The sequence below is a fragment of the Budorcas taxicolor genome, chromosome 14, assembly GCF_023091745.1.
Source record: "Budorcas taxicolor isolate Tak-1 chromosome 14, Takin1.1, whole genome shotgun sequence".
Taxonomy (NCBI): domain Eukaryota; kingdom Metazoa; phylum Chordata; class Mammalia; order Artiodactyla; family Bovidae; genus Budorcas; species Budorcas taxicolor.
In genome coordinates, this window is record NC_068923.1 from 83,510,828 (window position 1) to 83,524,103 (window position 13,276).

The window sequence follows — 13,276 nt, forward strand, 5'->3', positions numbered from 1 at the left end:
CATGAATCGCAGCACGCCAGGCCTCCCTGTCTATCACCAACTCCCGGAGTTCACTCAGACTCACATCCATCGAGTCCGTGATGCCATCCAGCCATCTCATCCTCTGACGTCCCCTTCTCCTCCTGCCCCCAATCCCTCCCAGCATCAGAGTCTTTTTCCAGTGAGTCAACTCTTCGCATGAGGTGGCCAAAGTACTGGAATTTCAGCTTCAGCATCATTCCCTCCAAAGAAATCCCAGGGCTGATCTTCAGAATGGACTGGTTGGATCTCCTTGCAGTCCAGGGGACTCTCAAGAGTCTTCTCCAACATCACAGTTCAAAAGCATCAATTCTTCAGCACTCAGCTTTCTTCACAGTCCAACTCTCACATCCATACATGACCACAGGAAAAACCACACCCTTGACTAGACGGACCTTTGTTGGCAAAGTAATGTCTCTGCTTTCGAATATGCTATCTAGGTTGGTCATAACTTTTCTTCCAAGGAGGAAGTGTCTTTTAATTTCATGGCTGCAATCACCAAGCCAGGCTACAGCAATACGTGAACCAGGAACTTCCAGATGTTCAAGCTGGTTTTAGAAAAGGCAGAGGAACCAGAGATCAAATTGCCAACATCCGCTGGATCATGGAAAAAGCAAGAGAGTTCCAGAAAAACATCTATTTCTGCTTTATTGACTATGCCAAAGCCTTTGACTGTGTGGATCACAATAAACTGGAAAATTCTGAAAGAGATGGGCATACCAGACCACCTGACCTGCCTCTTGAGAAACTTCTATGCAGGTCAGGAAGCAACAGTTAGAACTGGACATGGAATAACAGACTGGTTCCAAATAGGAAAAGGAGTATGTCAAGGCTGTATACTGTCACCCTGCTCATTTAACTTATATGCAGAGTATATCATGAGAAACACTGGGCTAAAAGAAGCACAAGCTGGAATCAAGATTGCCGGGAGAAATATCAATAACTTCAGATATGCAGATGACACCACCCTTATGGCAGAAAGTGAAGAGGAACTAAAAGCCTCTTGATGAAAGTGAAAAAGGAAGAGTGAAAAAGTTGGCTTAAAGCTCAACATTCAGAAAATGAAGATCATGGCATCTGGTCCCATCACTTCATGGGAAATAGATGGGGAAACAGTGGAAATAGTGTCAAACACTTTCAATACACTTCCTCAATTAATTTCACTAAAAAGGTAGTGATATATGACCCAATGGTTAATGTTACAGATCAGATTTCTACTGCAAGTCTCTTTGACACAATTTGATTCCTGAGATATGTCTCTCACAGGTAACATTTTACCCTACCCTTGACCTAGCCAATTTTCATAGATGCTTCACAGTTCAGCTTAAGTATTCTTGCCTCTGTTCTTAACTTTATTTGCCTACTCTGGAGCTTAACATTCTCCTCCTTTGTCTAAACCTAAGCTCCAAACATGACACTTGGTTTTCTACTGACTTCAAGGCAGTCTATGTGTAGTGAATTTCTTTATAAAAAAAAATTCTGATTGTAGAGAATTTATAAAATACAGAGAAATACAAAAAGAAAAAACATTTGTCTATAATTGCAACACCAGGAGATACCAGCGTTTTAAGGTATTCCATTAGCTGTTGTCTAGGCATATACATAGAGATGGTATAAAATCTGGATCATACTGATATCTTTTTCATGTAACATTATATTCTGAGCAACTCTTGGGATCACTAAATGTTCTATAAAACATGAGTTTTAATGTTTACCTAAGGTTTCACTGTATAGATAAACCAATTTACTTAATATTCTTTCATTTTTATGTATTCTTTGTCCTTATAAATAACTCATGATAAAGATCCTGGACATAATCACTTATTCACATTGTTAATTATTTCCTTTAGTTAGATTCATAGAATCAGTAAGCTGAAGATAATGAACTCTAAGAAAGCTCTTGGTAACAAATGCTTTCCAGCAGGTTTATGAAAATGTATCCTAAGATCAGTGCCCATTACATCTTGTCCTTGATGCTACTAAGTATTAGCTTTTTAAAATAAAAGTTTGGTAATTTGAAGAAAATAAATATATCATTTTTACATTCATTTCCTCCATGATTTGTGAGTTTAACATTTTTAGAGGTTTTTAGTCTATTCTGTTACTTTACTTATTTTAAAAAATCTTTGTGTCATTGAAGAGGTTTTTTTTTTTTTTTTTTTTTGCTTGCTTGTTTTTTTCTTTTTCTTGGCTGTGCTCGTGCGACAAGCAGAATCTTAGTTTCCCAACCAGGGTCAAACCAGTCCCCCTGCAAAGGAAGCATAGAGTCTTAACCACTGGATTGCCAGGGAATTCCCTCTATTAAGCTTTTAACTTAGTTTGCTTATTGATTTATATGTTTTCAGTATTGTGATCAGTATCTTTGTCATATTTACTATGGAAATTTTACCCTACGTCTTTTATCTATATAATTGTGGCTATATAAATGTCCTATACATTAATAAATATTCTATACCATAAATAATACTTTGATACTTTCTCTATTTTATTCTTTGTCATCTCCCAAACTAAAATATTCTTTTCTAGGTTTTCATAGTTTCATTTTTAAAATTTAACTCTTCAATCCAGGTATAATTTCTCACAATTAACCAACTGATTCAGTTCAATGTATTAAATAAATTGTTCCTCTAAGACGCTTACTCCTTGGAAGGAAAGTTATAACCAACCTAAACAGCATATTAAAAAGCAGAGACATTACTTTGCCAACAAAGGTCCGTCTAGTCAAGGATATGGTTTTTCCAGTAGTCATGTATGGATGTGAGAGTTGGACTATAAAGAAAGCTGAGCGCCAAAGAATTGATGCTTTTAAACTGTGGTGTTGGAGAAGACTCTTGAGAGTCCCTTGGACTGCAAGGAGATCCAACCAGCCCATCCTAAAGGAGATCAGTCCTGGGTGTTCACTGGAAGGACAGATGTTGAAGCTGAAACTCCAATGCTTTGCCCACCTGATGCAAAGAACTGACTCATTTGAAAAGACCCTGATGCTGGGAAAGATTAAGGGCAGGAGAAGGGGACGACAGAGGATAAGATGGTTGGATGGCATCCCCGATGCAATGGACATGGGTTTGGGTAGACTCTGGCAGTTGGTGATGGACAGGGAGGCCTGGCATGCTGCGGTTCATGGGGTTGCAAACAGTCGGTCATAACTGAGCGACTGAACTGAACTGAGATGTTATGACCATGTTTTAAATTCTTGCAAGTCACAGGTATAGTCCCTTAATCAATAAATCCTCTTGGTTTTTCCTCTTAGGTACATATTTTTCTTTTTTAAATTTTCTTATGGACATTTTCTAAAATATATAGTAGAGAGAACAGTGAACCATCCATCACTCAACTTCAACAATTATTGTTTTACCAATTTTGTTTCATCTATCTTCCTAACTTTTATCTTTTAAAGCAAACTCCAGATACCATGTTATTTCATTTGCAAATTAGTATCTCTAAACAATAAGACCTTGAAAAAAATGCCATTTTCACACCTAATAAAATTGATCTTCCCTTAACATAATTTAATATTTAGCCCATTAAATCGCCAAGATTTTTTCCAAAGTTTTTTTTTTTTTTTTGATAGTTGGTTCTTTGAATCAGGGTTCAAAGTCTACATGTTGTATTTGATTTTTTTTTTTTCCTTAAAATTAACATCTAACAACTTTCTTCTACCACCACTATCACTTCTCCTTTTCTTTTCATGCCTCTAATTTGTTGGGGACACTGGGTCATTTGTCTTATGAGACATCCTAACATTCTGCATCTGGCTAAACACTTCTGTGGTATTACTTATTTTGTCTCTCTATCCCCTCTATTTACTGTAAACTAGAGACCTGATTTCCTGTTAGAGCTAGAGGCTTGATTACATTCAGGCTCAATTTTCTTAGGCAAGAGTATTTCATGGGTGATATTATGTACTTCCTCACTGCATCATAACAGGAAGTACATAATGTCAGTCTTTCTAATTTTCACATGTTGTAAGACTGAGCCAGTGTGTTCAGATAATGTCAACCTGATTATAAAGTTCCCTGTTATCCTTCACTTAATTGTTTTAGCATCCATTGATGATTGTAGCCTATATGTATTAATTCATTAGTCAATACAAAATGGTAATTTTCTAATTTAGAATTCTTTTACTTGCTTCCTTTAGGAAGATCTTTCCCTCGTGAATTATTCAGTTTACCTTGAAATACACTCCATAAAGGAACTGCAGGATGATATGTGATTTGTTCTCTTTTAATGTTCAGGGTAATGAGTTGATATTCTAGCAACTTTTAAAAGTAATCAATGAGGATTTTTTAAAAAATACTACTACAAATCCCAGATTACAAGAACCTCTCAGCTTAAAAAAACAAAAGACGTAAAATATACCGCTTCTCTTTTAAGATTCCTATTCATTTCTTCCATATTAGTATCAGCATGCCCATGTACTGATCTACCATGGATGTAGTAGCCAAAACATCTGTGGGATAACAGAAGCACTGATATCTATAAAAAGAGAAGGACCAGTTAGCAATGCATCTGCAAAACAATAAAAATTAAGTGCTTCTTGAAATTGCTTCCTTTCTCTCAAAATAATGAGTTGAATTCTTAGACAACATATAAAGGGAATAATAAGGTAATAAAGGATAATGAGGTTATTTTAAAAAGTAGATGAAAAAGAGACTGAAGACACTTCCAAGAAAAGAACAAACAGGATTGACACATGAAAACCTTTCAGGGATTTCAGGCTGAATCAACTATTTGGTAGCATAAGGGATTTATAATTAAGAAGTTGCAAATAGAGAAGGAAAATTTAAGGCAGCAAATATTAAACTTGTAGCTCATTATAACCATCTCTGGAATTAACCACCAGTGGAAATCAGACTAAAAATCCAATCATAGCAAATCACTTCAAAGCCTCTTTTAATGTACTCATGACCTTTAAAAAGGGAGAAATAACAGTTGCAAGATAAAGTCAGAGAGTACTTACGTTACTCATACAGCACAAATCAACAAACTGTCGAATTTTATCTTCTATAAATCTCTCATAGAAGACACCAAAGAACACAACCTGAAACATTAAGCCAAGTTCATGCTTATTAGATTTTAGGATTTAATTTTCCTTTATAGCCACAGTATAGTATATTAAGAAAAACTAAGTTCCAAACAAGAACATAGGGGCCAATAATGATTCCTGTGGGATAAAATCCTACTTAGCATCTCCTATTCTTCTGTCAAAGGAAGAGTGTTTTGGAATTCTGTTAAGATTCACTGAGGGGGCTTATTTTGAATTTAAAAACTTTTCTGTGTCATTAAAATAAGATAGGACAAACACAGGGAGAGGAAGTAAGGGGCTTTGAAAACCTTAGGATAAACCAATGCCTTATCGCCAGTTTAGGTCTCGTTCTGCAATTCTGCTCACCTCCTAAATTCCAAAGTCTACTAGAGAAATTGCTTGTTTTTCAAATTAATCTCTGATAGAGTAGCATATAAAAAGCATATGTCAAGTATTGTGTTTCAACTACAGATAATGTGTCAAATATTCAGATGGAATGGTTTCAAGTGTTTTCTTAGATCTAATAATGCTGCAAAGGGAAGTTATATAAATCAAAAGAGAAGAGTTTATACTGTAGAGCTTAGATATCCTTCAGAGAAAGACAACACTTCCTAACCACCCTATTCAAAGCTGTCCCCACTCCTAACTTTCCTCCCCCTTACCTCCCTCTACTTGCTATCTCATCTGCCTGCTGACGCTCTTCACGGCACTTGTCACACTTGTAACTTGTTCCTGTTACAGCGTATCTTTGGGCTGGCCATTGCCTCCCACATAAAATATACTCAGATATGGGAATTAATACATAAATGAATCTACAGCAGCTGAATACTAAAAACGCTTTCCTAAATATACTACATACATATTTTAAAGCTCCTTTAAATGACATGAAAAACAGTAACAAAGTTTAAAAACTAAGAGATACCACTTGAAAATTGAAGAAGCTGGGCTGGGGAGTGAATAATAAAACCTAACCTTGTGAGAATCAAGAAGCGTTTGTACAGACAAATTTATGGAACTGCTAAAAGTTAACTCCTTAAACCTTTAAGGTTAAAGAAACTCTTAAGGATGCATAAACACTGATAATCTGAGGATGTGACCATGGAGAGACATATGTCTCTATCAAATGGCAGCAGAGTGAAAGACAAAAAGCGAGGTTAGACGGTAGTGCCCAGGACGGCCAGCTGTTGCTCCAACGAGCCTTTCCCCTCTCTCCTCGGGACAGACCCCCTGTGTGGGCACGCTGCTGCCCAGCGGACAGTGCGGGGAGGAGTGGCCATGTGACCAAGTTCTGGCCAAGGAGAGGTCGAACACACTTCTGAAAAGGCTCTCAAGGAGGAGGGGGTGAGCGGTCATCACACTCCCCGGGTCAGCCGGCCCTCCAGTCTGCAGGGAGGACCAGCCCCCGGCCCGTACGGCCCCCAAGCTGGGGCCCTTGCCCCATTCCTGCCCACTCACCCCGTCATGCCAGAGCATCTGGACTCACTGCTCACACTCAAGGATTACAAGGGCCGGACACTAGCTGAACACGTTTCAGGATCTGACTCTTTTCTACAGCACTTGGATCTATGGGTATGTGGCTAAACAGTCTGGGTGAGCTACATAGTTATGGCAGGATTTGCCTTATTGCGTTTGCTGATGTTTACTTCACAGCCCAATTATCACCTCCTCAAGGGGTTACCTGTTTGAGACTCCAGCACACAAGACAAGAAACCAGGGGAAAAAAACAATTAAGAGGCATGCTAAAAATAATTGATAGGGGTTTTCACAGCTCAGCTTCACTACTTCACCTGCTTGTTTCATGTGAAATGAGCTAAACAGTTTTCATGCCTAAAATCCGAGCTAAAAACCACCTACGCTCAGCTATACACAGATTCTGTTCTGCCTGTGTTATACTTCTCAATTAGGTTTTGATTTATAAAACTTTAAGACTTTCTTTTCACAATCTTCCTCTGAAATGGAGAAAACAACAAGTATGCAAAGTTTCTGCAGGTCTATAAAATAAGGAAGAATAAATGCCTCATAAATGATAATAATAATTTAACTACTAAAGTTTCATAATTCATTATGGGTAGTTAAGCTGTTGTAACGTTTTCAATTAAAATTCATAGTGGAAAAAAAAAAAAGAGGAAAGGGTGAGGTCTTCTCCCCTGGTTCACACCTGCAACCCCATCAGACATTATGGACCATGAGGTGACCTGAGAGGTGAAGTCCTGAGGGGCAAAGCAGAACAACAGGCCTCCAGGTCTGACAGCAGCCACACTGCTGGCCCTGCACTGCTGACCCCTACTCTTCTTTCGCACGAGACAAAGAAAAGCTACTTTCATTTCAGGCCCTGTCAGTCTGGGTTTTTTTTTTAGTTGTTGTACTCAACCAATATGAAAAGCTTCAGATGGTATTCCTTTAAATTCTCTGCTGCTGCTGCTGCTGCTGCTAAGTTGCTTCAGTTGTGTCCGACTCTGTGTGACCCCATAGACGGCAGCCCACCAGGCTCCCCTGTCCCTGGGATTCTCCAGGCAAGAGCACTGGAGTGGGTTGCCATTTCCTTCTCCAATGCATGAAAGTGAAAAGTGAAAGTGAAGCTGCTCAGTCGTGCCCGACTCTTAGCAAGCCCATGGACTGCAGTGCACCAGGCTCCTCCGTCCATGGGATTTTCCAGGCAAGAGGACTGGAGTGGGGTGCCATCGCCTTCTCCACATCCAGAAAAATCTGATCTGTTCACAAAAACTGTATTAGTGACATACAGTGACAAACAACAGTCACTATCACTGCTATATGTCACCAGGGATTCGCTGGTGGCTCATCTGGTAAAGAATCTGCCTGCAGTGTGGGAGACCTGGGTTCGATCTCTGGGTTGGGAAGATCCCCTGGAGAGGGGAATGGCTACCCACTCCAGTGTTCTGGCCTAGAGAATTCCTTGGACTGTATAGTCCCTGGAGTCACAAAATACCAGACACTACTGAGCAACTTTCATGTAAGTTATATCTCAATAAAACTAAAAGGGGAAAAAAAATCAAACCCCATATTATTTTAATCTAATTTTATTTCAAATCCTAATTTCTGTTTGTCTTTCTTCTGTGATTGTCAAACTATCCCTCACTAGCTCTATTCTGCAGCTTTAAGTTTGAACAACTCTTCACAATGACACCTAGATCTAATTCTGTAGAAATTTGGGGACTTCAATTCCAAAATCTTTTTAAAATTTAGTTTTTAAGGCAAATATAAGCTCTCCAGTTTATAGGAAATCCCACCTTCCTTTGCTTATTTAAAAGTTAAAGAAATCTTTTTTTTTAACTGAAACTTTATTACTTATGCCTTCCCCCCAACCACAAGCACTCTTTAGCCTTAAATAACGTTGTGTGCCCACAACTACAACAGTTTATATTTGTTCAGGAACATATAATCACACTAAAAATAAGTAACTTTCTACTTCATAGTTCAGTTGGCAAAAGTTAAAGAAATCTTAAACTGAAAGGCTTTTCCCACTCATTGGCATGTCTATAAGCAAGAAAAAGAAACGCAGAGACTAGAGTTAGTTAAGTGCTGTAGCTCCTGCTTCTCCTTTTTTCCTTTCATTCTTTTTTTTTTTTTTTAGCTATAAGAAGATAAAGGAAATAAGCATAGCAAAGATCCTCTGCTAGAGCTGTGCGTCCTCAGAGTTTAGTTTCAGCTATTTCAATTAATATTTCAAAGAAAACTTCAGCAGGGGTACCGGTAATTTGAGTGAGATTTAATGATATATAAATGAATGTAAACAAAATGTTAGTTTTCAAAAGCAAAGATTGAGGGTACCTTAGCAATTCCTATCATTATACATAAACTAAATCCTGTAGACTCTGAAAGACCCTTCAGAGCCCCACTATGATAAGAAATGAAATCTGAAATCAGAATGCCTGAGTTCAAATTTCTGTTCTGCTGGTTTCTTTTTCTCTTTTTTGTTCTGCTGATTTCTAATTGTTCTGGGTTCAAATTCCAGTTCTGCTCATTTCTAATCGATTTCTAATATAATATTTGGGCAAATATTTAACCTTTCTGTGCCACCACATCCTCATCTATAAAATGAGGATATTTAAAAGAATCTATCTCTGAGGGCTACTATAAAGATTAAGTAAGTTCATTTGCATAATGCAATTAACACAGTGCCTGGATTAGCATACTATGTAAGAATTAGCTATTTGCTATCTTTATTATTAATACATCAACCCAATGGACTGTAGCCTGCCAGGTTCCTCCGTCCATGAGATTCTCCAGGCAAGAATACTGGAGTGGGTTGCCATTTCCTTCTCCAGGGCATCTTCCCAACCCAGGGATTGAACCTGGGTCTCCTGCATTGCAGGAAGACTCTTTGCCATCTGAGCCACCAGGGAATCTTTATTATTGTTCTTGTCACCTTCTTTATACTGTAGAAATCCTGTTGTGGTCAACAGCTGACGATCAGTATATAAACAGAGTTAAAAATATAGAGAGGTTATGTTGCTTAAAAAAAGTATAATCTCCTGTTACCTGTATAATTCCAATGACCAGCCAAAGAGCAGAAGACACCGCATATCTCAAAATGCGGCTGTAAGGAGCTATGTAGCTAGGTGGGCTTCTGGAAAGACTAGAGGATGAGTCCATTAATGCTAAGTTCTTGAATCCCACAACCTTAAATAAAAAGAACAAAATAATTTTAAAATATATGGAAAAAGAAAACCCCTGTAGTCTGAAAATTAGACACCTCTCTCTACTCCTTCCCTTGAAAAACTAAAGTATTCAAGTTTGTACAAACAGTAGAAAATCTAGATAAAAATAATTATCAAGTATTTTAATTACAAAGTATTTAATACAAAATTTTAGCTAGTCTATTAGGTAGTCTCTTCGATAGGACTCAAGGCCAGTTCAGCTCAGTTGCTCAGTCATGCCCAACTCTTTGAGACCCCGTGGACTGCAGCACACCAGGCCTCCCTGTTCATCACCAACTCCTAGAGCTTGCTCAAACTCATGTCCATCGAGTTGGTGATGCCATCCAACCATCTCATCCTCTGTCATCCCCTTTGACTCAAGGGGAAATATAAAAATTTCTGTCAAAAAAATAAAGCTGTGGCTCAGCTGGTAAAGAATCCGCCTGCAGTGTGGCAGACCTGGGTTCGATCCCTGGGTTGGGAAGATCCCCTAGAGAAGGGAAAGGCTACCCACTCCAGGATTCTGGCCTGGAGAATCCCATAAACTATAGCCCATGGGGGCGCAAAGAGTCGCACAAAACGGAGCAGCTTTCACTTTCACTTTCAGTAAACTACCAATGAACAACCAGCAATCCATGACAGGCACTATGCAAAATACTTTTTATACTTTAAAACACTATTTTCCAAAATGCTTTTTGAGGAAGGTATCATGTTATACTCACCTCTATGCTTTCTACTCTCATAGATTAAAGGCTCTGGAAAGTTTTATGGTAAAGGAAGTTACATGACTTTATGGAATCCAGTATTTTCCAAACTTACTTGATTATAAAATGACTTTCTCACACAACCCCTTTTAAGCTTTAAAAAACAGGACTATAAGTAAGTTTTTGAGATGGTGTTCTTATGTCCCAGAGACACACATGTTCTTCTAGGTTCAAAAAAGGGAAGGAAGGAGAAAAGCAAGAAAGAAGGAAAAAGGAATACAGACAAAGGAGTCCAACAAAATTTATATCAGACCTTACTTAAGCAGCTAGTTCTAGAGAAAATCTGTTACTTATGCAGTTTCCATATTTCAGTCTCATATTCAGTTCTGAATACTTCCTTTGATAATTCTACCCAGGTCCATCAAATAACTGTAAAGGGGCCATAAGCATGTACCCATTCAGTGTGTGTTGTTAGGCTGTAGCCCCAAATCCTAACACAGGACATGGTCCTTAGTGTAGGCGTTCCAGGTCTGGGGAGAGGGAAAAAGACGAGCAGAGAGTTTTAGTTTTGCAAGATGAAGGGTTCTAGAGATGGACTATACGACAATACGAGTATACTTAACAGTTACTGAACTGTACACTGAAAATGATAAATTTCATGTTATGCGTATTTTTTAAAGGCTCGATAATAATATTTTAAACTTCAGAAAACTCTCTCACTGACAGGAAAACTTGGCTGGAATTACATTAAGTTAACATTTATGAGGTACCCATAAATTGCATACAATTATATCAAATAGTTTATACCTCCAAAAGGAAGAGGACAGTAAGTACTTGAAAGAGTGGGTTAATTTTTCTCACAGTCTGAATTTCATTCCATTCATTTGCCACAAAATAAGTTCTCCATATGCTTACAGGAACAGTAGCACTCCGGACACCACCCTCACCTGGTTGGGGAGGTAAAATGAGTAAAACGTTTCACCTTCTTCTCTTTACAGTGGTGGCGAAAGAAACGTGGTACAAATGGTTACTTTCATTACCTTCAACAGCTTTAAGAACCTTCCCTTTAGGCCGCTCCCAATCAATAAAGAATATGTCTATGGTAATCTGGGAGATGAGCTTATGCAAAAATTGCAGAGCCTGAGAATGACAAATGAAACACCTTAAAGTACTGGCATTAAGTCTGCTTATGAAACCAATGCTGATTCTTTAAGAAACAAACATCTGCAATCACAGGAAGATACATGGGGCTTCCCTGGTGGCTCAAATGGTAAACAATCTGCCTGCAATGGGGGAGACTCAGGGTCAACCACCTGGGTCAGGAAGATCCCCTGGAGAAGCGAATGGTAACCCACTCCAGTATTCTTGCAGAGAATCCCTGGACAGAGGAGCCTGGTGGGCTATAGTCCATGGGGTCACAAAGAGTCAGAGCGACTGACTGTATTTTCACTGTAAGTTTCACAAGTGACAAAGTTGTCATACCACCAGGGGCTTACCAGAAACTCATCATATAACAGTCACCAAATTCACAGACTTTCTACACACATATTAATTTCACCTTTCCTCCTTCTGTCTTTCTTAGAAATAGGAATATGAAGGTAGACATACTGCCTCCCTCCTCACACAGGGATCTTGCCTAAACGACTCTCTTTCCCAAGGGTTCCAAAAGCCTTTAACTTCTTTATAAGGAAAGGTATCTCCATCTGTAATTGGTTTGTCCTAATGAAAGTTTTAGGATGTTCTTACTGCCTTTTTCTCTATTTCTACTATTAGGATTTCTGATGAAAAAAAAATCCTTTTCATTTACAGAATATGTTTAAACTGAGGCTTCTTCCGAGAAGGTGCATTACTGATCAAACAAAGGTCAAAAATTCAAGTATGGGATGATTCCTCTCTTCCTGGGGCTCACAGATCAGTGGGAACAGCAGTCACTTAATAATCACAACATAACTGGATGAGATGTACAGCAGAGACATGTGAAGAGCATCACATCCACTGAAAGAACACTGAAGCAAGGAGGGGGGGCTCCCATGGGAAGAGGAGGAAAGGAATGTGGAGGCAGAGAGAACCAATGCTGAGAGTTCCGCACTTTATCCAGAGGGGTACCGTTCACTCTTGATTAACAGTCTACATTAAGTAATAAAAAATTATTTAAGGCAGATCTTCAGAATGAGATACCTATTATAAATAAACGCAGACTTCCTAGTAAAAAAAGAACAATTCATACCTTCTTCTAAAATTCAACTAAATTTTACACCAAAGATTTTGAAAGCATTTTAACTCTGAAGACTTACGTGCTTATTAGCAGACTTTTTTTTTTTAAGCAGACTTTTAAAATTCAGTAACCTGTGCTTTGAAACTTACTTTCAGAGCAAAACCACATCCCACATAAGTAACAAAGCATTCTTCTTGAGCTGGCACTGGTAGCAAAACAGAGACAGACTTCTGTGCCTGTGATGAAAATTACACTGCTAAGTATGACCACACAAGGTTTTTACTAGGCACAATTTATAACCCAAAGAAAGCATAAAATAAACACAACACACTCAGGGAACAGTGAGTTTAGCACTTGCCCCAGAACTCTTGATTAGAAACACCCTTAAGTAAAAACAGTTGCTTTATAAAGAGAGCTTACAAGTCATTCAGGTTGTGGCACTAAGGTTAAATTCAGAAAATCACTTACTTTAAAGAAAATAAGCCAGTAAAGACCTGTTCCTACAGTGATGATAAAGAAAACATTGGCCAGATCACCAGCATAGTAAACCAAGAATTTCATAACTGTCTGCAATTTAAAAAGAGAATCACAGCTGTTATAGACTCATTCTATTTATACTACTTTAATAACATATTATTATTAATAACATTATTAT

At 38.3% G+C, this 13,276-nt stretch overlaps 1 protein-coding gene across 1 annotated transcript in view; it reads right to left on the reverse strand.

Annotated features, from left to right (window-relative positions):
* The window catches only part of TMEM67 (transmembrane protein 67), a 43,109-nt gene that overhangs the window by 5,534 nt on the left and 24,299 nt on the right, over positions 1-13,276 (reverse strand). The window contains exons 17-23 of the mRNA XM_052651885.1: positions 13,090-13,188; positions 12,771-12,857; positions 11,447-11,546; positions 11,214-11,353; positions 9,545-9,685; positions 4,979-5,059; positions 4,378-4,494 (exon numbers count right to left, since the gene is read on the reverse strand). Coding sequence (XP_052507845.1) covers positions 4,378-4,494; positions 4,979-5,059; positions 9,545-9,685; positions 11,214-11,353; positions 11,447-11,546; positions 12,771-12,857; positions 13,090-13,188 — 765 coding nt within the window. The remainder of the gene's footprint in view (positions 1-4,377; positions 4,495-4,978; positions 5,060-9,544; positions 9,686-11,213; positions 11,354-11,446; positions 11,547-12,770; positions 12,858-13,089; positions 13,189-13,276) is intronic.